The 26,026-nt window shown below is 39.5% G+C and overlaps 1 protein-coding gene and 1 pseudogene across 1 annotated transcript; both read left to right on the top strand.

Annotated features, from left to right (window-relative positions):
- Positions 1–7,337: 7,337 nt before the first annotated feature.
- LOC115797327 (ladderlectin-like) lies at positions 7,338–9,319 on the top strand. Its single transcript, XM_030753880.1, has 7 exons — positions 7,338–7,467; positions 7,548–7,625; positions 7,778–7,819; positions 8,052–8,203; positions 8,315–8,449; positions 8,569–8,680; positions 8,992–9,319. The coding sequence occupies exons 2-7, from the start codon at positions 7,565–7,567 to the stop codon at positions 9,060–9,062; spliced, it is 573 nt and encodes a 190-aa protein (XP_030609740.1). The 5' UTR covers positions 7,338–7,467; positions 7,548–7,564; the 3' UTR covers positions 9,063–9,319.
- Positions 9,320–23,070: 13,751 nt separating this feature from the next.
- LOC115797325 (ladderlectin-like) lies at positions 23,071–24,897 on the top strand (annotated as a pseudogene).
- Positions 24,898–26,026: the final 1,129 nt, after the last annotated feature.

The following is a 26,026-nucleotide window of genomic DNA, read 5'->3' as shown; positions in this document are numbered from 1 at the left end:
CCAGAGTGATCATGGGCCTCTTGGCTGCATCTCTGATCAGTCTTCTCCTTGTTTGAGATGAAAGTTTAGAGGGACGGCCGGGTCTTGGTAGATTTGCAGTGGTCTGATACTCCTTCCATTTCAATATGACTGCTTACACAGTGCTCCTTGAGATATTTAAAGTTTGGGAAATCTTTTTGTATCCAAATCCGGCTTTGAACTTCTCCACAACAGTATCTCAGACCTGCCTGGTATGTTCCTTGGTCTTCATGATGCTCTTTGCGCTTTGAACAGAACCCTGAGACTATCACAGAGCAGGTGCATTTATACGGAGACTTGATTATACACAGGTGGACTCTATTAATCATCATCAGTCATTTGTTTTGAATTCCGTGTGGCAGCTTCCTCGCCTGTGATTGGACAATACAGACAACGTGCGGGATCACGCTGAAGGTCTCACAAGACCAAAGGAAATCAGTGTGGTCATTCTCTTCCGTTCAAACTGAATGGCGTTCTTTGTCTACGCTGCTTTCCTGGTACGACAATGGAGGTCTTCTATATTTTCAACACCCCAGAAGCTCCTCATGAAAGCGGGCCTCTCTACCGGCCAGTTTCAACCAGCCCCGCTGCAGACGAGAAGACACTGCTGGCTGCAATGAGTGGGTTATCTCCTCAGTTACTCAAGTTTCTACTAGCGCAACTGAAAGACAAGATGACATCTATTGTGTAGTGACTCGATGCTCTGGACTCTAACAAAGACTCACCTACTCAAGAGGAAAAGACGGCAGCACAATCCGAAAACTGCGGTAAGACTTGGTCATTTCTAAAACAAAAATACTAAGAGTGGAGGAATGGTCACAGTAAGCTGACAGACGTATTGTGATTTGGTTTCTTATTTTTATTTGGTTTCATCTGATAGGAAGCAGTTCGCGGCCTGCACAACTCTGAATCCAATAAAAGCCGGTATGATCCTCTGCAGAGGTAAGAATCAGAAACAAAGCAGCAGTATTCAATGTGTGGAGGAGAGAAGAACTTAAAATGTTTTTACTGTTATTTATTTTCACCTTTATTTTCCACAGACTGTGTTCCCCTCACAACGCGAGTGTGAGTGTTCCTAATGCGTCGACAGTGATATAATTGTGTGTAAGTATCTATTGGTGGTGTTTGTGTGTTTTTTGCCTGAATATTGTTTATGTATGCACTGTGTTTATGCTCTTTATTTACAATGTACAAAAATGTTTTACAGCTTCTTGTTAAACCTACGAGACGGTCCGCTGCAACTTCCGCTACAGTCAGCCTCACGTTCCGGAAAAGGCGGCAGCCATTAAAAATCCTGCCCGGTGACGTGCAAGAAGGAAGCCGGTAAGACGTGTTGGATTGTATTGTTGGTCTGCTGTATTTGTGAAGTAAGCTTGTAAATGCAGTTTTATTTTTGGAAAATATTATTTATTGTTTTTTGTTAACTTTATATAAAATCTGGCTTCTTTTGAACAACCCAGAATGTATATAAAAAGGTGATTCAGTGAAGGTGAAAATAATTAACACTGAATGTTTATAGTTTTAGCAGCTGTAACATTTTGGGACCTAAAAGATAAAAAATGTATAATCAGTTTAAAGGTGCCTCAAGGGTTAAGGACCAAAATCACTGAAGTACTTTTATCAGTGTTAAATTTTTTCAAAGTACTTGTTCATTTGTCTTTTATTCACAGGATGCACAGGAGTTGGTACTTTGTCACATAACCATTGTTTTTGATGACAAAGATGGGCTGATTGATTTTTTTTTTGCATTCAGGGTCTTATCTGCTATGTGTGCATTCAAAGTCAAGAGACTCGAACTTTCAGTGTAGTTTCCTTATTTTTCACAATATTTCATATAGTTTCATAATGACTTAATGTGTGCTCTGTGTCAGCAGCTGCTGGAGGTGAGGGCGAGTGTCCTGGCAGTGAAGGAGGTTGCCTTCTGGGACGGTGTCACCACTGACCTCATGTTGGATGAGGAGGATGGTGTCTCAGAGGGCGTATCGGGCTGGATTAAGACCCCCAAGCTTTCCCAGCCAGGAGCTCAGTGACCTCTGAGCCAAACTGCAGGACAGACTAGAAGCTCACCCTAAATACAACACTGTGCACCATAAGTGTTTGTATGCTGGACCATGCTCTGAGAGAAAGCCACCACCACATGGCCCAGAAGTAGCAAAGCATTATGTCATAATGTTTTTCTTTATTTATTTATATATATATATATATATATATATATATATATATATATATATATATATAAAAAATAATTATATGGATTATATGGTGTGTGTATGTGCATATTGCTTTGTAAATAAAAAAAGAAATTCAAACTTGTGCCTCACAATTTGTTTTTCTTAATTGAATTCCTTTTAGTTGAGGTTAGTAGCATGACATGAATACAACATAACATACAAGGTATATCACAGAAATAATAATTAAAGATAATTTTTATTACTGGGTTATTATTTATTAGGGAGGGGCTTACCCAGGCCTGTCTTTATGAAGGCCAATGAGGGACAGATCTACCAGACAATCACAAGTGAGTGCTGAATTGTGATGGCATTTTTTTCATCCAATGACAGGGAAGCCACGTGGGTCTGTTGCAGCTGCTTCGGCTTGCAGTGCTGCTATTCATATGTAAAGTAGTCGTTAATGCCTGCCGGCTCCCCCATACCTTTACCCCCCGCTGCTTCTGGTGGTACGTAAACGATCATATCCGTCTCAGGCGAACGAAAATGCGCATCCCCGTATGCTGACAAAAGCTGCCGTTTACTAGCAGCGCCCGCGTCAGTATACAGGGACGAATATGCTTCTTTTCGTGCAGTGAAATGTCATGGCCAAAGCAGCAACTTACCCCTTGAGCTCAGTAGAAAACTTTTTTGTTCAACCAAGCTTTTCGTTAATTGCTCTCATATTATTCTCTTTTTTAATCTGTTGTTTTATTGCTGTTTCTCTTTTTTTGATGCAAAGGTGTAATTCTTATTTTTTTTAATTTTTTGTTTTGTACAGTGCTTTGTCACTTTTTTTGTGTGTGAAAGGCGCGTTATAAATAAACTTTACCTTACCTTAGAGAAGAAAAAACTTATTGAGACATGGAAATCAAATTTTGCAAATGATGAGCAATAAGGATTTTTTTGGGAAACATTTGGTGACCTTGTCGTTTAACCTTGAAAATAAAATCATACCTTCTTGGGCCCACAAAGTTTGTCCACAAAGTCCACAAAATGTAAGCAATTTTGTTTCAAAACTTTTTGATTCATATTGCTAACAGACAAACGACTGAACCAACAAACAAACAGGTGAAAACATGACCTTCCCACACCTATCTGTGGGTGAGGTGATAAGGATGAAGCCACACCTGTGGAAATATGTGTTTGATTCCCCAGCTGCATGCTAGAACAAAAAAAAGTATTCCAGGGGATCATAAAGGCTTTTCGGCCCTGTTTCTGAAGGGGAGAATCATCATACCAACTGGTTAATACCATGCAACATTGTAGAAGAGTGAACCAACTGTGAGCCACGCTGACAAACCCTAGTCACCCAAGTACCCTGTGCATCTCTCTGGGCAAGGTCTACTTCCCAACAATCCAGAAGGTCCCAACAACCCAGAGGGTCCCCAGCTTCTGGCAGCCAAAGAATCCTGAGAGACGTGAGAAAGTAAGTGATCTGTCGGAGTCCCCAATCACCACTAACTTCAGTAGGCTCAGCTGAGCAGCCACCACCTAAGCCAGAGAGTCTGGATCTAATTTCACTGAATTTCCTAGTTGTCTGAATTATTCACCTTGTAAAACCTAATGCTGTTTTGTACTTTGTGAATGAGCCCAACAATAAAACAGCATTTTTAGTGTATGTCTGTCTCCTAAATCTGCATTTGGGTCCACGTCCTACCTGCCACACCGCCATACTTTTACACCTTGGATATTTGGTGCTTAATCTATAAATAGTTATAGATGGTCTATTTTTTTTATCCTATGTTTTCTTTAATTTAATTTTCTCCATTCAAAGCATACAGAAGAGCATGTCTCAGTCTATTACTGACAGATAAACTCATTATCATGTTTATCATCAGTTGGCCAAGAGTTTTGGTAACATGCAAATTAGAAGTAGCAGCTTTCAAAGCTGAAGCTGAGACATTATTTCACAAGACTTATGGTTTCATCTCTAACTCATCATTTCTAACTGAGTTGGCTGTTGGAGAATAAACCTTCCCAAAAGTAGATGTACATCTGTACGTGTCAACTGCCAAGTGAACCAAGGTTGTTAAGACTCTTTTTTCAGCTTGATTTTGTTTTTCACCTCTGGTGTCCACCAGTTAGTTTAGCTCCTTTCCTATCACCAGGGCCTATACCTTTGACCAAAACCAAATCCACAAAGGACTGGACCCTATGGCTCTCCTAATGACTTGTGAGCCCACGGGATGACAACTCTGTGCTTATTCAGGATCCCTTGGTCTCAAATGAATTCCTCCTTCAGGCAAGGAAGGGGCCATGATATGCCTAGTCCAGATGAGGTTTCCTGACTCTTTTCAATTCAATTCAATTCAATTTTATTTATATAGCGCCAAATCACAACAAACTGTTGCCTCATAGCGCTTTGTATTGTGGGTAAAGACCCTACAATAATACAGAGAAAACCCAACAGTCAAAACGACCCCCTATGAGCAAGCACTTGGCGACAGTGGAAAGGAAAAACTCCCTTTTAACAGGAAGAAACCTCCAGCAGAACCAGGCTCAGGGAGGGGCAGTCATCTGCCGCGACCAGTTGGGCTGAGGGGAGAGAAAGACATGCTGTGGAAGAGAGCCAGAGATTAATATCAATTAATGATTAAATGCAGAGTGGAGTATAAACAAAGTAAATAAGGTGAATGAGAAGAAACAGTGCATTATGTGAACCCCCCAGCAGACTAGGCCTATAGCAGCATAACTAAGGGATGGTTCAGGGTCACCTGATCCAGCCCTAACTATAAGCTTGATCATAAAGGAAAGTTTTAAGCCTAATCTTAAAGTAGAGAGGGTGTCTGTCTCCCGAATCCAAGCTGGGAGCTGGTTCCACAGAAGAGGCGCCTGAAAGCTTAAGGCTCTGCCTCCCATTCTACTCTTAAGTATCCTAGGAACCACAAGTAAGCCAGCAGTCTGAGAGCGAAGTGCTCGATTGGGGTGATATGGTACTATGAGGTCTTTGAGATAAGATGGTGCCTGATTATTCAAGACCTTGTATGTGAGGAGAAGAATTTTAAATTCTATTCTAGATTTAACAGGGAGCCAATGAAGAGAAGCCAGTATGGGAGAAATATGCTCTCTCTTTCTAGTCCCTGTCAGTACTCTAGCTGCAGCATTTTGGATCAGCTGAAGGCTTTTCAGGGAGCTTTTAGGACAGCCTGATAATAATGAATTACAATAGTCCACCCTAGAAGTAATAAATGCATGAATTAGCTTTTCAGCATCACTCTGAGAAAGGATGTTTCTAATTTTAGAAATATTGCGCAAATGCAAAAAAGCGTTCCTACATATTTGCTTAATATGTGCATTGAAGGATATATCCTGGTCAAAAATGACTCCAAGATTTCTCACAGTGTTACTGGAGGCCAAAGTAATGCCATCCAGAGTAAGTATCTGGTTAGACACCATGTTTCTAAGATTTGTGGGGCCGAGAACAAGAATTTCAGTTTTATCTGAATTCAGAAGCAGGAAATTAGAGGTCATCCAAGCCTTAATATCTTTAAGACATTCCTGCAGTTTAACTAATTGATGTGTGTCATCTGGCTTCATTGCTAGGTAAAGCTGAGTATCATCTGCATAACAATGAAAAATGATGCAGTGCTTTCTAATAATACTGCCTAAGGGAAGCATGTATAATGTAAATAAAATTGGTCCTAGCACAGAACCCTGTGGAACTCCATAATTAACCTTAGTGTGTGAAGAAGACTCCCCATTTACATGAACAAATTGGAGTCTATGAGATAAATATGATTCAAACAACTGCAGTGCAGTACCTTTAATATCTATAGCAAGCTCTAATCTCTGTAATAAAATGTTATGGTCAACAGTATCAAAAGCTGCACTGAGGTCCAACAGGACAAGAACAGAGATGAGTCCACTGTCAGAGGCTGTAAGAAGATCATTTGTAACCTTCACTAATGCTGTTTCTGTACTGAAACTCTTCAAATAAACCGTACCTCTGCAGATGATCAGTTAGCTGTTTTACAACTACTCTTTCAAGAATCTTTGAGAGAAAAGGAAGGTTGGAGATTGGCCTATAATTAGCTAAGACAGCTGGGTCAAGTGATGGCTTTTAAAGTAGAGGTTTAATTACAGCCACCTTGAAGGTCTGTGGTACATAGCCAACTAATAAAGACTGATTGATCATTTTTAAGATTGAAGCATCAATAATTGGAAAGACTTCTTTGAACAGTCTAGTAGGAATGGGATCTAACAAACATGTTGCTGGTTTGGAGGAAGTAACTATTGAAGTTAACTCTGAAAGATCAACTGGAGCAAAAGAGTCTAAACAAATACCAGCAGTGCTGAAAGCAGCCGAACATGAAGAATAATCTTTGAGATGGTTATGAATAATTTTTTCTCTAGTGTCTAAAATTTTATTTGTAAAGAAATCCATGAAGTCACTACTAGTTAACGTGAAAGGAATACTCTTTGTTCTCATAATCAAAAAGACAGAAGAATATATAATGGCAGGGATAAAATCCATCCATTTTCTTTTCCATTTCAGGGTCACAGTCACAAATTCACATTTGGGTCGAATTCATGGTTCCAGCAATTATGGCAGGTTCTCCAGGATTTTTGTCTCATGAGTGCATCAGATATTTCCCCAAATGTCTGGGGAACATCAAGATGTTTATTGGCAAGTGTGAGACAAGCCTTTGTATTCTCTTTGATCAGCAGTGGTTTTAACCTTAAAACTTTCCCATGGATGTAAATTTTGGCCAGTATCCTCCTTACTATTGAAAAATGTACTCTATCACATTTTTCAGTTTATATTTACAAAATGTTTTCAATAGCTTAAAGGTCTTGGCAAGCAGGCCAACACATGTAACATATGTATATGCTCTAAAACCTCTGTGTGTGTATATATATATAAAATATGACTTCAAAAACACTGATGATAATACTAATTACAATGCATTTAAAATCCCTGAACAGAGTTTCTTTTTCATTTTTCTGTGTTTGCACTCTGTGGAAGTTCGTTGTTTATCTGTCAATATGTAAAATGAAGTGGGCAGTAGGCAGTTATTTTGGTTTTGATTGGGAAAGAAAGAGGCACAGTAAAAGTCCACCTGGTGTGAGTCACATGACAAATTTTTTTCACATGACAGTTTTTTTCAGTGTTAGTTCCTGTTTCGCAACTACAAAGAAACAGTATATAAGTCAGGGTTTTGGAGCTGTTCAGCACCTTCTCATTGGAAGGCTGAAGCTACCAGCTGGTGCTGAAAGAAGAGAAGATATTCTACGAAAGGTTGGCTGAAAACTCTCAAATTATCTTCTATCATTTCTCTGATGAGCTGTCAATCAATTTGGGTCTTTTGTGTTTCACAGTGATAGTCAATATCACCATGAAGCTGCTGACTGTGTTTGCACTTCTTTGTGCAATGGTGGCTCTGTCCACTGCTGCTGGTGAGTATTAGAGTACAATGTACAAAATGTTTATGTGTGTAATTATTCATACAAATATATAGTACAATATACATTCTGTGTATGAATAAACTTAATAGAAAATGAATGACCAAAGTCAGCATCTGAAGTTTTAATTTGTTCTGCTCTTCCAGAGGAAGCGAGCAGTGATGAGGCAAAGGGATTAACTCAAACAGGTTGTTCAATATTTTCTGTCAAGCTGAACATCAATGTCCTACATATGCAGCTAGGATTGTAGTACAAATGTTGGATTTTCAGAGTCAGGAGAGAATATATTACAAAAAATAACATATTTAAAATTAACATACAAATGGAGAAAAAAAATAGCCCATGTCCAAAAAAGAAAAAAAGATGTTATTCCAGATACAGGGAACTCATTAAGTGCTACTAAGTATTCTTTGTCTTCAGGAGAACATCTTGCTGAGAAGAGATTTTTTCGGCACATTTGGCATTTTTTTCGGAAGGTGTTCAAGCCGCGTCGGAGATATTTGGGTTGGATTACACATGGCAACCGACAGTACCACTACTTTCCCCATCATGTGACTTGGGCTCAGGCTCAGGTAGAAACAGTGATTTGGATGTACCATTTATTCCTTCTCTGTTGATTTTAATGCTTGGTGAAATCTTTTGTTTACTTTGAAATTTCTGCTGTCTGTTGATATCCACTATAGAGATTCTGTGAGTCTCAGAATGCAAATCTGGCATCTGTGCGCAATCTTGGAGAGTACCAGGCGATTCAGAGGGTCATCTATCGTGCCACTTTTAATTATGTACCTGCATGGATTGGTGGCTCTGATGCTCAACAGGTATACTACTCATCATTATAAGGTCTGACAGTTAAAATACTGTCTGTATTTTCATATTTATGAATTGAGGGTGTCGTTTTTTTAAAATGTAGATTTCTGTATTTTGCTCTGTTTTCTAGAAAGGTTATTGGTTTTGGAGCGATGGAACTCCTTTCAGATATGCAAACTGGTGTCGTGGAGAGCCTAACAATGTTTGGGGTATGGAGCACTGCCTACACATGAATTGGACAGGTAAATCCTCAAATAAAGTGCAATGAAGAGTACCATCAATGTTGAGAGAAGAATAGTAATAATATCCACAATTTCCCAAGCAATAATTGTTTGATTGGTGTGACAAATAATAATGAATGAGAAGAAAGTATTAAAAGATATAATTATTCCAAATAATTGTTAACATCTATTTATAGTTTTATGAAAGAAAAGTCAAAGGTTAACACAGACAGGCGCTATTGTTATACAAGACAAAATATTTTTCTCAGAATAGATAAATATGTGTCCATGTGATCATGATTTCACTTAATGTTGATTTTTGGTGCTTACAGGAAACAGGTGTATGAATGATATACCCTGTCACAACCAATACCCATTTGTCTGCGTCAGGAAAAGGAGATGATTCCTGGTCCAACATGAAGGAACGGTTCACCGGACAATGACACAAATAATCTCATATATCTCCCTGAAGAATCTGTTTCTTATTTTACATACCTTTTTTCTTTCCCTGCATAATAGAATGAAGCTACAAGTGACTTAAACTGGAGTTGGATTGTCTCTTTTAACAGGAGCAAATTGAAAGTATAATAGAAAGAATGCTTTAAGCAAAACCTTTATTTCCCAGGAAGACCTGCTCTTTCTCATCTTCATTATTAAAGTCTTAAGCATATAATCAAAATGGTCTTTGGTCAGTCTTTGCCACATTTTCATGGGTTCACTTCCAAATATCATCCGGCTTTAATTCCATCATTTCTGCAAATACCAAATCTACATTTATGTGCCATTTTACAATCACACAAGGTTCACTTTCAGCCTCACTAAGCAGTAAAAAATGAAAGACCAACAAACTTTCCAGCCATCATATCTGTAAAGAGAATGTACAATAAATTCTGCTCTGTATAGTTAATCTGCTACAGATCCCACACCACAAAAAGCCGGAAGGGAAATTGCTGAAGCTTGCTTTATTTATTTTTAATGTTTCTATAAGACAAGGAGTAAGAAGAAGATCCTAGTTAACATCCAGAATATAATACACTGCTCAAAAAAAAAAATAAAGGGAACACTCAAATAACACATCTTAGATCTGAATGAATGAAATATTCTCATTGAATACTTTGTTCTGTACAAAGTTGAATGTGCTGACAACAACATCACACAAAAATCATCAATGGAAATCAAGTTTTTTAACCAATGGAGGCCTGGATTTGGAGTCACACACAAAATTAAAGTGGAAAAACACACTACAGGCTGATCCAACTTTGATGTACAGTATCCCTCGCTACTTCGCAGTTCGCTTTTCGCGGACTCGCTGTTTCGCGGGTTTTCAGTCAATTTTAGTGTAAAATATTTATTGCGGTATTTTCGCTGTTTCGCGGGTTTTTGCGGTACTCGTTTTTCACATGCGTAAAACGTGTTGTACAGTAATGTATATATTTGGTGTATAAGTGTCTGGGGAGGGTTTATAAAAACTTAAAATAGTGTATAACTACTAAAATAACGTATAAGTATTAAAATAAATATAGTATCCCTCAGGGGCGTGGTGGCCATCGGGAGACTCGGGAGGTTTCTCGAGCGGCCGGTCGTTTCCAGGCCGAACCGACTGGTGATCAGAATTTTTTTTTTTCAACCCCCCCCCCCCCCCCCCCCCCCCCTTTGCTGCCACATGCACACACAGTTGTTGTAATGCTGCTGAATAAATAGTGTTTTTATACTGCAAATAAAGTTCTCTTGTTTTAAAATTATGGTTTGTCCGTTGTAGAATCGGATAAAAGGCCTCTCCAAACCAAACTCCTGGGCTGAATTTAAACCCCAGCCCGCCCCTGGTGTCCTTACTTGGCGGATTTTCACTTACCGCAGGTGGTCCTAGAACGTAACACCCGCTATAAGTGAGGGATTACTGTAATGTCCTTAAAACAAGTCAAAAAAGGCTCAGTATTGTGTGTGGCCTCCACGTGCCTGTATGACCTCCCTACAATGCATGCTCCTGATGAGGTTGTGGATGGTATCTTGAGGGATCTCCTCCCAGACCTGGACTAAAGCATCCGGCAACTTCTGGACAGTCTGTTGGTGGATGGAGCGAGACATGATGTCCCAGATGTGCTCAATCAGATTTAGGTCTGGGGAACGGGAGGGACAGTCCATAGCTTCAATGCCTTCATCTTACAGGAACTGCTGACACACTCCAGCCACATGAGGCCTAGCATTGTCCTGCATTAGGAGGAACCCAGGGCCAACCCCACCAGCATATGGTCTCACAAGGGGTCTGAGGAGCACATGGAGGGCTGTGCGGCCCTCCAAAGAAATGCCACCCCACACCACTACTGACCCACTGCCAAACCGGTCATGCTGAAGGATGTTGCAGGCAGCAGATTGCTCTCCACGGCATCTCCAGACTCTGACTCAGTGTGAACCTGCTTTGATCTGTGAAGAGCACAGGGCGCCAGTGGCAAATTTCCCAATCCTGTGTTCTCTGGCAAATGCCAAGAATCCTGCACGGTGTTGGGCTGTGAGAACAACCCCCATCTGTGGATGTCGGGCCTCATACCATCCTCACGGAGTTGGTTTCTAACAGTTTGTGCAGACACATGCACATTTGTGGCCTTCTGGAGGTCATTTTGCAGGGCTCTGGCAGTGCTCCTCCTGTTCCTCCTTGCACAATGGCGGAGGTAGCGGTCCTGCTGCTGGGTTGTTGCCCTCCTACGGCCTCCTCCACGTCTCCTGGTGTACTGGCCTGTCTCCTGGTAGCGCCTCCAGCCTCTGGACACTATGCTGACAGACACAGCAAACCTTCTTGCTACAGCTCGCATTGATGTGCCATCCTGGATGAGCTGCACTACCTGAGCCACTTGTGTGGGTTGTAGAGTCTGTCTCATGCTACCACAAGTGTGAAAGCACCACTAACATTCAAAAGTGACCAAAACATCAGCCAGAAAGCATAGGTACTGAGAAGTGGTCTGTGGTCCCCACCTGCAGAACCACTCCTTTATTGAGTGTGTATTGCTAATTACCAATAATTTCCACCTGTTGTATATTCAATTAGCACAACAGCATGTGAAATTGATTGTCAATCAGTGTTGCTTCCTAAGTTAGATTTACTTGGAGTTATATTGTGTTGTTTAAGTGTTCCCTTTATTTTTTGAGCAGTGTATTAAAGTGTCGACCACGTGAATATAGAACTATGTCGATGACTGATCATTATTGAGCTTTACTTTTTGCTTCATCCTTAAAAGATTAAAAACCAACAAGATAATAAAGCAGTATTAACCCTGCCTTCCATTAGTGTGTTTTAACTCGTGTACAGCTTAAAAAAAATAGGTTTTAAAACAACATTTGCATCTGTTATCTCTGCTGAAGAATAAACTTCATCCATAAAGACATTTCCTGCCTGCTTTGTGTTATATAAAGACCAACAACTTGATTTCAACTTGTAGGATTTTGTTCAACACGAAGAGAAAAGGGTCCTAAAAGTAGCTGGAATGTTGAAATCCATCAAAGTGCCAAATAACTGAGGCTAAAACCACATCAGCCCAAGAAAATCACCAAGTCATTCTTACAGAGGAAGTGGACATGAAGGCCCATCACTCTTCTTTATTTTGATCCATGGCCTTGCTGAGCCACATCCTGCTTGACCTGTAGGAATCTGTCAGCTGCCTCAAAGTCTTACAAACCAACCAAGCTTAATAGGACTTCTTTTTTCAGCTTCTGACTCGCTTCACCCCTGATGGCCACTATATGGTTCAGCTTGTTAGAACAGGCAAGGGGTGGGTAACGCACGGGACTATAGACCTATGTGGCTCCATCAGACTGCTTTAGTTAAGGCCAAGTCACCAGGCACTCTCAAAGAAACTCTAGTCTGTGCAAGGGTTCCTGAGTCTGTTCTTATTAGGGGTCACACTTTGTCAGACCTCTCACTCAGGAACAATTGGCTTACTGACAAAATTGTCAGCTAATTAAATTATACCACTACCAAAATTATGACAATTAGATCGCATCATCTAATTGTCACCTGTTTACATCATGATTTCCCATGTGAAACCAGGTAAAGTGGGGGAAAAAAAATGACAGGAGAATGTCTCATGACAAAGATGAGATGACCAAAAAAAAAAAAAACAAAAAAAACAATTAGAATTTGAAAGCAGTGCAAAATGTCTGAGAGCCTGAGTGCCGGTGCTCATGCCAGTGCTGGTGTCAGTATAAATGAACCGAACTGCGTAAGAACGGGCCCACGTTTCCACCGAGCTTTGTGAACCGATCCTTTACGTTTGAGTGTGGGCGGCTCCTCATCTGGAAATGGAAGCCGAACAGCACACATGTGGAAGGACACACTCCCCTTTCTTGTGGTGCCAACATATTTTAGAGTCCAAACAAAACTACTGCAGCATCTGTGTGCAGCACAGAGGTAAACACAGACAGCGATTATGAGCAAGATGACAAGTACGCACTTTGCATCCTTTAATCTGTGATATGAACTGATACAAAACAGCAAGTTCAGCCTTAGGGTCCAACCTAATTCACAGGTCCACAGTATGCTTAGGGACAGTGCAGGGTAAGTGAAATAAGATTTAATCCCCAAGCAAAACATGACTTAGTACTTGGGGGAGAAACTCTTGCTAGCAAGCTCAGCAGTTAATTGTTTCTTGTAGTTACATGATTTGCACACATCTGAGGAGCATTTCAGCCCACTCTTCTTTACAGAAATTCTCTAAATCTTTTAGAGAAGCCTCAGCTCTCTCCATACGTTTTCTATGGGACTGAGGTCTGGAGACTGACTAAGCCATTTGTCTCTGGAGTTTGAAAAAAAGGCGACTGGACTTCTTTTGTTTCTTGAAGATGTTTCACCTCTCATCCACAAGGCTTCTTCAGTTCTCAACCAGTTCTCTCCACTATTTGGTTTTCCTTTAGTGTACTTTCCTTATGTGTAAGGCCTGTTTTCCCTCAGTATACTTCTGTCAAGTCTGCATTTGTCTCTTTGTTGGTCACTTCCTGGTTTACTGTGACAGTCCCTTGTTCCCTGTGCTGTTTTTAGTTTTGCTTACTTGTGTGTTATTGTCATTTGTTCACCTCTACCTCGTCTTCTCCAGCTGTCTCTCTTTCCCTGATTACCTAGTGTGTGTGTATTAAGGTCTCAGTGTTGTTAGTTCTTTGCCTTTCGTTGTCTGTGCTCCCTTAGCTGTGTGTTCCCTGCTTAGTGGGCTTTTATTTTTTCCTCTTTTTTGCCCAGGCTTGTTATTTTGATTTCAGTAGATCCTTGGTTGAGATTTAATTAATGTATATTGAGTTTTTGTATCTTGGGAGAAGATTCCAGCATTCCAGCTGTTTTGAGTCAAGCTCTGCTTCATGTGTCTTGCATTGGGGTCCAACCCTGCCTGCCACACAGTCACATATGACACACAGGCCTACAGATCATTGAGTGACCCCTGGTTGCTATGGAAAACTGTACTGGCGAGTGATTACTGAAGGTTGCAGAATGTCATGAGGTGAAATTGGTCACAAAGAGAATGCTACATCAACAACCTCCTTGTGATTGTTTGGTTGGTTGCAAATTGTTGCAGTCACCCATAATGTGCATGGAAGACACCAACTTGTGTGCAAGTTAAAATGCTAAAAATGTTAAAATGCTATTAAAATTTGAAAAAGTGCATACATCTAGAATGTTTGCCTTCAAAGTGCAAATTGGCCTTTACTGTTGCAATCAACTCTTTTCAAAAGGCACTTTGGAAATAGAGACCACTCTCAGTTTGCATTGCACTTTTCATAGTTTCATTGCCATACATCGAGTTGTTGGTGAGTGTTAACATATAAGATGGCATCATCCATGTAAACTATGAGGCTACAGAAATCTGCTAGTGACCAAAGCAGTTGCATGGTTTTCAGTGTAACAGTGTCTGGCATGGCGCTGCAACCCATTTCACCTAGTATCAGCTGCGACCTTCAGCAACCACTTGCCAGCTGGTAGGAGAAAACACATTGTTTCCCATAGTGACCAGTGATTGCCAGTCGTGACCCCTTGAGAGCATAGAGGAACAGGGGACCAAAAATCAGAGATACGTATTTCACAAATTAGTGGGAGTGATGTTGACTTGCCAGGTGGAATTGAAAGACACACAGGTGAGGATTTAGTACAGCTGATGAAATCTGGCTTTTCATTTTTTTTTTTTTTTTTTTTTTTTTTTTTTGATGTTGTCAAAATTCTATATTTTTTTCAAGTAAGGGTAAGATGCTGTTCACATATCTCAGTGGATGCTTCCCTCAATTATCTGGCTCAGTAAGTAGTCTCACACAGATCTCCAAGACACATATATTCATAGAACCACTAAAATATATAAACATTTGTAGTTCTACGAATTTGCATTTCACCCTTTAATGTTTGTCTGTAAGCCCTGTCAATATTCATAGAGTCCCTGTATTATTTTGGTGAGATTTGTAATATCTCAGTCCTTTATCCAGTCATTTAATTTTGTACAGGTAAACAGAGACATATACATAATTCAAAGAAAACTCAGCTAATCACGAGTGAGCCCTGTCACTAAATCCTACATTAGGTATGTAGGCATTTAAGTGATCTTTTAAGCAGATTGGACAACCAGTTTTATCTGTGAAAATGATGTCCATGCTTGTCTGAAACTTGGTGGATCTATTTTGTTTTATCTTGTGTTTTTTTGCTTGTTTGTTTGTTTGTTTTTACCCTACGAGGCATAAAGATAACCAAGAAGAGCATTTCTTAGTCTGTGACAAGGAGATAAACTTATTATCATGGTTATCATCAGTTAGCCAACAGCCTTGGTTACATTATGAAAGCGTTAACAGCTTTCCGAGCATTCTGAAGTTCAGACATTATTTCACAAGTTGTATGAATTTCTAACACGTCAATTATACCTGTGTTGAACATAAATGTTTGTGAATGTCCCATGATCATTATTAAATGTTGATTTGTGCTTCATACTTAAAATCTCCAGGCTGTTAAAACCACTGTAACCCTGCTAAAACATAAACATTTCATAGGCCTGTTATCAATAAATGTACCAGTTATTCACTTCATTTAATGTAAGAAACTGAAATTGAGATCTCTTCTTACATTTGACCTTGAGATCAAACTCCCCAAACTGTTTCATGTAGGGCAAACATGAAACATCAGCTGACAAGGCAGATACAAGCTAAAAAGCCACCAAAGGCAGACTCAAATTTAAGAGCTGTCTCCAGGTGGACAACAGGAGGAGTGACGCACCTGGAAGTGTCAGGCCTGTGATCGGCTCCTCTGTCTTGTGATGGATAGAAACTGTTTTGTTTTTGTTTTTGTTTTTGGAGTGGTATAAATAATTTGTGGCAATTTGGCACCTGATTGTTTTGCAAATAGTTGAAAAAAAATGACACCAAACAAAGCAAGGTAAACAGTTTTAAGGTGAAATACAAAGGTAAATCAAAAGTACTCAAAAATGGCCAGTTGTACTCTGCTGGTTCCACACAAGAGAGGCCTTAGAGCTGAAAGCTCTGCCTCCCATTCTACTTTTAAAGTACCATATTTTCGACTATAAGGCGCACTTAAAATCCTTTCTCAAAATCGGCAGTGCACCTTATAATCCGGTGCGCCTTATGTATAAATTCTTGTTGTGCTTAACTGACCTTGAACCAATTTTATGTGGTACACTGCGCTCAAAAATCTGTCAGTGTTTTAGTGTGACTTTGGTAAGGGACGCTTAACAAATATGGACATTTTCCAGAGCATACAAAGTGTATGACAGGGGGTAGGGGGGTAACACCCAGCGTACGCTTTTCAAATATTTAGAAAATGTCGGTCGGTCTGTGTAATTTGAGCGCTGCCGTCTGACCGCCGGTGGCCAAGGCATCCACACCACTGCACCATTGCGTGGTCTGCAGCGATATGACCTCCGGTCTGGCAGATCAGTTCAAAGGCCTCATTGAATCCTCTAAAATAGTCCATCATCGATTCATAAAATGACTCTAATGACGATATTAGACAGGAACAAGCCGTGAGTGCGGCGCAGCAGGTGTGGAAAGCAGCCAAAGCTGCCAGAGATAAACAAGAAGTGGAAGCATTGTTCCAAAAAGGGAAACCGTTCACAGTAAAAAACGATGATGGATTTTATTCTACATGTTCCTGGCCTGTTTTCATCTATGCTTGCCCGGATATTTGTGCGTAATCTGGCGATCGGTGGCCGGCATTGTCGCCAACTTTTGTGTAACAAAACACGCTGTCGACTGTCTCAAAAGTTGCTAAAAGACGACTCGAGGTTCGGGTGTGTGTGTGCTGTCCCCCTCGGTGCCAACGAGAGGTCCGGGCAACGCCACAGCGTATGAAGGGACGCAGTACGAGCGCTGTATGTACACAAAGCGCGGTATTGTGTCAAAAAGGGATTTCTTTTTTTAGTTTTTTTTAATGTTTTTTCTTTGCTTATATCGGTAAATATACTGGTGCACAGGATTTACGAAAGGCTTATATATAAAATGAAGAAATGACTTGTTCTTACCCTCATTAAGAATATATTGCGGCGTCTGTTAAGACACTGAAGAAGATGGCGAAATATTGCCAGCAAAAGTTGCCCTTTTATTAACAATTAAATGTTGCAAAAAAAACATATGTTTCGCTCTACATATGTTTTATCATGCGCCTTATAATGCAGTGCACCTTATGGTCCACAAAATATGGTAAACCTGCAGTCTGACAGCTAAGTGCTTATTGGGGTGATAAAGTAAAAATGACAGTTAATTGAAATTTAACTAACTGTTGCAGTAAAATATTACAAAGGCCATATATATAGGGCCTCATATTATGAAAGGCCTATTAGATAATAAAATCTTATATAATATAATTCATTGTGGTGATTAGCACTATTGCTTCACAGCAAGAAGGCACCTTTCAGTCTACAGTTTATGTATTTGTTAATAGGTGATTCTAAAATGGCCTTAGGTGTGAATGGTTATTATCTGTCTCTCTGTGGTAGCCCTGCAACCTCTCCTGGGTGTACCCTGCCTCTTGACTTACGTTCTTTTTTGTGTGTATTTTGGTCACTTTAGGAAAACTTATCAAACTTTCTGGTAAAAAATCACATTTAAGGTCTTTTTAAAGCACATCAAATTTGACCCACACATGTGTAAGGATTCACATGCAAAGATACAGATTTCAAAGAAAAGCATACCTAAGTCTGTGACTGGCAAATAAACTAATTATCATGTTATCATCTATTAGCCAACAGTCTTGGTAACATTCAGAAGAAGTAGCAGTTTTCAAAACTGAAGTTCAGACATGATTTCATAAGACTTATGGTTTATTCCAGACTCATCATATTTAATGTTGTTGTGTCGACCAAGTGAATATAAAAGTATGTCGATGACTGATTGAGCTTTACTTTTTGTTCATCCTTAAAAGATTAAAAACCAACAAGATAATAATGCAGTATTAACCCTGCATTACATTAGTGTGTTTTAACTCGTGTACAGCTTTAAAAAAAAAAAAAAAGGTTTTAAAACAACATTTGCATCTGTTATCTCTGCTGAAGAATAAACTTCGTCCATAAAGACATTTCCTGCCTGCTTTGTGTTATATAAAGACCAACAACTTGATTTCAACTTGTAGGATTTTGTTCAACACGAAGACAAAAGGGTCCTAAAAGTAGCTGGAATGTTGAAATCCATCAAAGTGCCAAATAACTGAGGCTAAAACCACATCAGCCCAAGAAAATCACCAAGTCATTCTTACAGAGGAAGTGGACATGAAGGCTCATCACTCTTCTTTATTTTGATCCATGGCCTTGGTGAGCCACATCCTGCTTGACCTGTAGGAATCTGTCAGCTGCCTCAAAGTCTTACAAACCAACCAAGCTTAATAGGACTTCTTTTTTCAGCTTCTGACTCGCTTCACCCCTGATGGCCCCCATTTGGTTCAGCTTGTTAGAACAGGCAAAGGGTGGGTAACACACGGGACTATAGACCTATGTGGCTCCATCAGACTGCTTTAGTTAAGGCCAAGTCACCAGGCACTCTCAAAGAAACTCTAGTCTGTGCGAGGTTCCTGAGTCTGTTCTTATTAGGGGTCACACTTTGTCAAACCTCTCACTCAGGAACAATTGTTTTTCTGACAAAATTGTCAGCTAATCAAATTATACTCACTACCAAAATTATGACAATTAGCTCGCTTGATCTAATGTCACCTGTTTACATCATGATTTCCCATCTGAAACCAGGTATGGGGGGGTGACAGGAGAATGTCTCATGACAGGGATGAGATTACAAAAAAAAAATAAATAAATTTGAATTAGAAAGCAGTGGAAAATGTCTGAGTGACTTACTGAAATTATTTCCTGTATCATTGAAATTCCACTTGATGCCTTGTTTGTGCACTTTGTGTTGTTTTATCTGTGATATGAACTGATACAGGTTCAGCCTTAGGCTCCAACCTAATACACGGCTGTGAAAATTGCATCGCTTTTCTCATGTAATACAAACCATGCAGTGAAATAGCGGTAGAAAACTTTATGTCCAGATAGCAGAGTCACGCCCTTCTGCTGCTTGCAGCCCATGTTCTTGGTTCTAGACCAGCTAGCTTGCAGTACCGAAGTTGAACCATTTTTCAGCCGAGCACGAGTGCATTCCTGGTGAAAAAAACACTGAATATTCGAACACCAGCACCAGGTCAGTGGAAAAAGGGCCATGTCATCATTGTTAAGATTGTTAAGAAGCAACTAAGAACAAAAGTTGAACTGTTTATTACAACAAATTATGCAATGTGGGGCAAGGTGTGTCCAGAGGTCAGAGTACACTGAGGACAGTCAGGTAAGTCTGCATTTAATCCAGAAGATAACTCCATACAGACACCCCAAATATTCTATGTGCCGATAATATACTGCAATGGATAGCACCCAATGGTGTCCTGCTCCATCATAAATTACTAGATCATAAAGACTAGAAATTAATTTTACTGGCTTTTAAAAACTGTAAAATCAGATTTTCAATATTTTTTTTAATTTTAAAAATGTGATAAAAATGAACAAATAATGGTATATAAAAGTCTGGATATATCATTCAGTTTATGTACTCTATTATCATTGTCTAAAAAACTAATTAAAAAAAAAGTAAAACAAACATATGCTGAGATGTGAATTGTACGTTGTGATATTGTTTCCCTTTGCATTATTGTTGTCTTTTTCTTAAATTAAAATACTATGAATTATAAACAGTAACCGTTTATACCCGAGTACCAAATGTCATGGCCATAGCAGCAACTTGCCCCTTGAGCTCAGTAGAAAACCTCTTTTCAACCAAGCTTTTCGTTAATTGCTCTCATATTATTCTCTTTTTTAATTGTTGTTTTATTGCTGTTTCTCTTTTTTTGATGCAAAGGTGTAATTCTTGTTTTTTTTAATTTTTTGTTTTGTACAGTGCTTTGTGACTTTTTTGTGTGTGAAAGGCGTTATAAATAAACTTTACCTTAACTTAGAGAAGAAAAAAACTTATTGAGACATGGAAATCAAATTTTGCAAATGATGAGCAATAAGGATTTTTTTGGGAAACATTTGGTGACCTTGTCGTTTAACCTTGAAAATAAAATCATACCTTCTTGGGCCCACAAAGTTTGTCCACAAAGTCCACAAAATGTAAGCAATTTTGTTTCAAAACTTTTTGATTCATATTGCTAACAGACAAAAACGACTGAACCAACAAACAAACAGGTGAAAACATGACCTTCCCACACCTATCCATGTGGTGAGGTGATAAGGATGAAGCCACACCTGTGTTTGATTCCCCAGCTGCATGCTAGAACAAAAAAAAGTATTCCAGGGGATCATAAAGGCTTTTTGGCCCTGTTCCTGAAGGGGAGAATCATCATACCAACTGGTTAATACCATGCAACATTGTAGAAGAGTGAACCAACTGTGAGCAACGCTGACAAACCCTAGTCACCCAAGTATCCTTTGCATCGGTCTGGGCAAGCTCAACTTCCCAACAATCCAGAAGGTCCCAACAACCCAGAGGGTCCCCAGCTTCTGGCAGCCAAAGAATCCTGAGAGACGTGAGAAAGTAAGTGATCTGTCGGAGTCCCCAATCACCACTAACTTCAGTAGGCCCAGCTGAGCAGCCACCACCTAAGCCAGAGAGTCTGGATCTAATTTCACTGAATTTCCTAGTTGTCTGGATTATTCACCTTGTAAAACCTAATGCTGTTTTTGTACTTTGTGAATGAGCCCAACAATAAAACAGCATTTTTGAGTGTATGTCTGTCTCCCAAATCTGCATTTGGGTCCACATCCTACCTGCCACACTGCCATACTTTTACACCTTGGATATTTGGTGCCTAATCTATAAATAGTTATAGATGGTCTATTTTTTTTATCCTATGTTTTCTTTAATTTAATTTTCTCCATTCAAAGCATACAGAAGAGCGTGTCTCTGTCACGATGAGGGGCTGTGTGTAGAGGGAGAGGACCCAATTGCAGGACTGATGCAGACTTGAACTAAAAACTGGTTTATTTTCAAACTGGAATAATACAAAATACGGAATCTCAACCAAGGCCAAAAATCAACTGGAAGCCTGGGAGAAAAGAAACAAAACTCTAAGCGAAACACACAGCTAGGAGGGGAAAACTCGGGGAAACAATGACGACGACGTGACAACTAACAAAGGCAGACTAAGGGTTTAAATACACACAAGGGGATTAGGGCAAGTGGAAACAACAGGGGACGACAGGTGAACCAAATGAACCTAATAACAAAGGGGAAGCAAAACTAGATACAAAACACAGGGAACAGGAGATTGTCAAAATAAAACAGGAAGTGACCTAACCAAAAACATGCTGACTTAACAGACTGACAAAGGGAGTGAGAACATGACCAACTAAACCAGACCTGGGACAAGGGAGAGACACTAAGAAACACAGAGAACTAAACCAAAGGGAACCTAAATACAAGAGGGTCATGACTTACACACACGGGAGTACAGGGAAAACCAGAACATGAAAAACCAAAACAGAAAACAAAGAAACCAAGATTCCAATACTAAACTATAACCAAAACTAGAAATAGAACAGAACTTCACAAATAGAAACCAAAACACTGGGCCACCGGCCCAGGATCATGACAGTCTCAGTCTGTTACTGACAGATAAACCCATTATCATGGTTATCATCAGTTGGCCAAGAGTTTTGGTAACATGCAAATTAGAAGTAGCAGCTTTCAAAGCTGAAGCTGAGACATTATTTCACAAGACTTATGGTTTCATCTCTAACTCATCATTTCTAACTGAGTTGGCTGTTGGAGAATAAACCTTCCCAAAAGTAGATGTACATCTGTAAGTGTCAACTGCCAAGTGAGCCAAGGTTGTTAAGACTCTTTTTTTCAGCTTGATTTTGCTTTTCACCTCTGGTGTCCACCAGTTGGTTCAGCTCCTTTCCTATCGCCAGGGCCTATACCTTTGACCAAAACCAAATCCACAAAGGACTGGACCCTATGGCTCTCCTAATGACTTGTGAGCCCACGGGATGACAACTCTGTGCTTATTCAGGATCCCTTGCTCTCAAATGAATTCCTCCCTCAGGCAAGGAAGGGGCCATGATATGCCTAGTGCAGATGAGGTTTCCTGACTCTTTGTTCTCATAATCAAGAAGACAGAAGAATATATAATGGCAGGGATGAAATCCATCCATTTTCTTTTCCAATTCAGGGTCACAGTCACAAATTCAAATTTGGGTCGAATTCATGGTTCCAGCAATTATGGCAGGTTCTCCAGGATTTTTGTCTCATGAGTGCATCAGATATTTCCCCAAAAGTCTGGGGAACATCAAGATGTTTATTGGCAACTGTGAGTTAAGCCTTTGTATTCTCTTTGATCAGCAGTGGTTTTAAACTTAAAACTTTCCCATGGATGTAAATTTTGCCCAGTATCCTCCTTACTATTGAAAAATGTACTCTATCATATTTTTCAGTTTATATTTACAAAATGTTTTCAATAGCTTAAAGGTCTTGGCAAGCAGGCCAATTCAATACCCAGACTCTTTGAGCATGTAGTTATGCTATTGTAAATGCATGCCCACATTGCCTTCCCTGAAAAAGACGTCATATTGATGGTAACATATGTTGCTCTAAAACCTGTGTGTATATATATATAAAATGACTTCAAAAACACTGATGATAATACTAATTACAATGCATTTAAAATCCCTGAACAGAGTTTCTTTCTCATTTTTCTGTGTTTGCACTCTGTGGAAGTTCATTGTTTATCTGTCAATATGTAAAATGAAGTGGGCAGTAGGCAATTATTTTGGTTTTGATTAGGAAAGAAAGAGGCACAGTAAAAGTCCACCTGGTGTGAGTCACATGACAAATTTTTTTCACATGACAGTTTTTTTCAGTGTTAGTTCCTGTTTCGCAACTACAAAGAAACAGTATATAAGTCAGGGTTTTGGAGCTGTTCAGCACCTTCTCATTGGAAGGCTGAAGCTACCAGCTGGTGCTGAAAGAAGAGAAGATATTCTACGAAAGGTTGGCTGAAAACTCTCAAATTATCTTCTATCATTTCTCTGATGAGCTGTCAATCAATTAGGGTCTTTTGTGTTTCACAGTGATAGTCAACATCACCATGAAGCTGCTGACTGTGTTTGCACTTCTTTGTGCAATGGTGGCTCTGTCCACCGCTGCTGGTGAGTATTAGAGTACAATGTACAAAATGTTTACATGTGAAATTATTCATACAAATATATAGTTCAATGTAAATTCTGTGTATGAATAAACTTAATAGAAAATTAAAGACCAAATCAACATCTGAAGTTTTAATTTGTTCTGCTCTTCCAGAGGAAGCGAGCAGTGATGAGGCAAAGGGATTAACTCAAACAGGTTGTTCAATATTTTCAATATTTTCACCAAATCTAATTGTATTTCTGTCATGCTGAACATCAATGTCCTGCATATGCAGCTAGGATTGTAGTACAAAGATTGGATTTTCAGGGTCAGGAGAGAATATATTACAAAACAATAATATCTTTAAAAATAAAATACAAATGGAAAAAAAAGAGCCCATGTCCAAAAAAAAAAAAAAGTGATGTTATTCCAGACACAGGGAACTCATTCAGTGCTACTAAGTATTCTTTGTCTTCAGGAGAACATCTTGCTGAGAAGAGATTGCTTTGGCACAGGCATTATTTTTGCAGGCCACGGTATTGGACTAGATATGGCAACCGAAAGTACCGCTACTTTCCCCATCAGCTGACTTGGGCTGAGGCTCAGGTAGAAACAGTCATTTGGATGTACCATTTATTCCTTCTCTGTTGATTTTAATGCTTGGTGAAATCTTTTGTTTACTTTGAAATTTCTGCTGTCTGTTGATATCCACTATAGAGATTCTGTCAGTCCAAGAATGCAAATCTGGCATCTGTGCGCAATCTTGGAGAGTACCAGGCGATTCAGAGGGTCATCTATCGTGCCACTTTTAATCATTATGTAGTTGCATGGATTGGTGGCTCTGATGCTCAACAGGTATACTACTCATCATTATAAGGTCTGACAGTTAAAATACTGTCTGTATTTTCATATTTATGAATTCAGTGTGTAGCTTATTTTTAATGTATTTTTCTGTATTTTGCTCTGTTTTCTAGAAAGGTTATTGGTTTTGGAACGATGGAACTCCTTTCAGATATGCAAACTGGTGTCGTGGAGAGCCTAACAATGCTGGGGGTATGGAGCACTGCCTACACATGAATTGGACAGGTAAATCCTCAAATAAAGTGCAATGAAGAGTACTATGAATGTTGACAGAAGAATAGTAACAATATCCACAATTTCCCAAACAATGATTGTTTGATTGGTGTGACAAATAATAATGAATGAGAAGAAAATAATCAAAGATAACATTATTCCAAATAATTGTTAACATATATTTATAATTTTATGTAAAAAACTCAAAGGTTACTATTGACAGGCTCCATTGTTATCATACAATACAAAATATTTTCCTCAGAATAGATAAATATGTGTTCATGTGATCATGGTTTCACTTAATGTTGATTTTTGGTGCTTACAGGAAACAGGTGTATGAATGATATACCCTGTCACCTCCGATACCCATTTGTCTGCGTCAGGAAAAGGAGATGATTCCTGGTCCGACATGAAGGAACGGTTCACCGGCCAAAGACACAAATAATCTCATATATCCCCCTGAAGAATCTGTTTCTCATTTTACATCTTTACCTTTTTTCTTTCACTGCATAATAGAATGAAGCTACAAGTGACATAAACTGGAGTTGGATTGTCTTTTAATAGGAGCAAATTGAAAGTGTAATAGAGAGAATGCTTTAAGCAAAACCTTTATTTCCCAGGAAGACCTGCTCTTTCTCATCTTCATTATTAAAATCTTAAGCATATAATCAAAATGGTCTTTGGTGAGTCTTTGCCACATTTTCATGGGTCCACTTCCAAATATCATCCGGCTTTAATTCCATCATTTCTGCAAATACCAAATCTACATTTATGTGCCATTTTACAATCACACAAGGTTCGTGTTCAGCTTTAAATAATAGGAATTCACTGACCCTCACTAAGCAGTAAAAAAAAAAAAAAGACCAACAAACTTAAAGCCATCATATCTGTAAACAGTTACATTCTACTAAAAATTCTGATCTGAGTGGTTAATCTACTACAGATTCCACACCATAAAAAGCCTGGGGGGGGGGGGGGGGGGGATTTGATGCTTGCTTTATTTATTTTATGTAAGACCAGGTGATAGGTTCAGATAATTTTAATAACTCAGAGAACAAAAACACAACTCTTTTGAACTTGTGCAAGGAGGAGAGATCCGTTCCTTGAACTCAGCTCGTGGCTGAGCGGAAGTTATCTGTCCTAAAGGACGGCTTCCTGCGCAGCGCTTTTATTCGGACTTTCACAATAAGATCACGTGGGAAAAATAATCACAAAACACTTAAAATTCATGAAAATTCTTCCTAAATATTAAAAAAGTATCTGTATCAGTATCGACGATACAGGCCCTGTATTTACTTGCTATTGGATCAATAAGAAATCTTGCAGTATCGCACACCACTATGGCTGCTTTTCCACCAATGAGGTGCCAGTGCCAGTATTTGAACCGTTCAGCAGTTTTTCCACCACAAACGCACTCCGTGCTGGGCCGAAAAAAGGGTTCAACTCGGGCCTCACAAGCTAGCTGGTCTCAAACCAAGAATGCGTGACGAAAGCGGCAGAAGGGCGTTACTGTGCCATCCATCCATCCATCCTTTTCCACTTATCTGGAGCTGGGTCGCGGGGGCAGGAGACGAATCAGAGAAGCCAAGGTTTCCCTCTCCCCAGCCACCTCCTCCAGCTCATCCAGAGGGACCCCAAGGCATTCCCAGGCCAGCTGAGAGATATAAT

This window comes from Archocentrus centrarchus, chromosome 18 (assembly GCF_007364275.1).
Source record: "Archocentrus centrarchus isolate MPI-CPG fArcCen1 chromosome 18, fArcCen1, whole genome shotgun sequence".
Taxonomy (NCBI): Eukaryota; Metazoa; Chordata; class Actinopteri; order Cichliformes; family Cichlidae; genus Archocentrus; species Archocentrus centrarchus.
The sequence above is the reverse complement of the archived record's forward strand: the minus strand, read 5'-3'. Positions and strand labels throughout refer to the sequence as shown.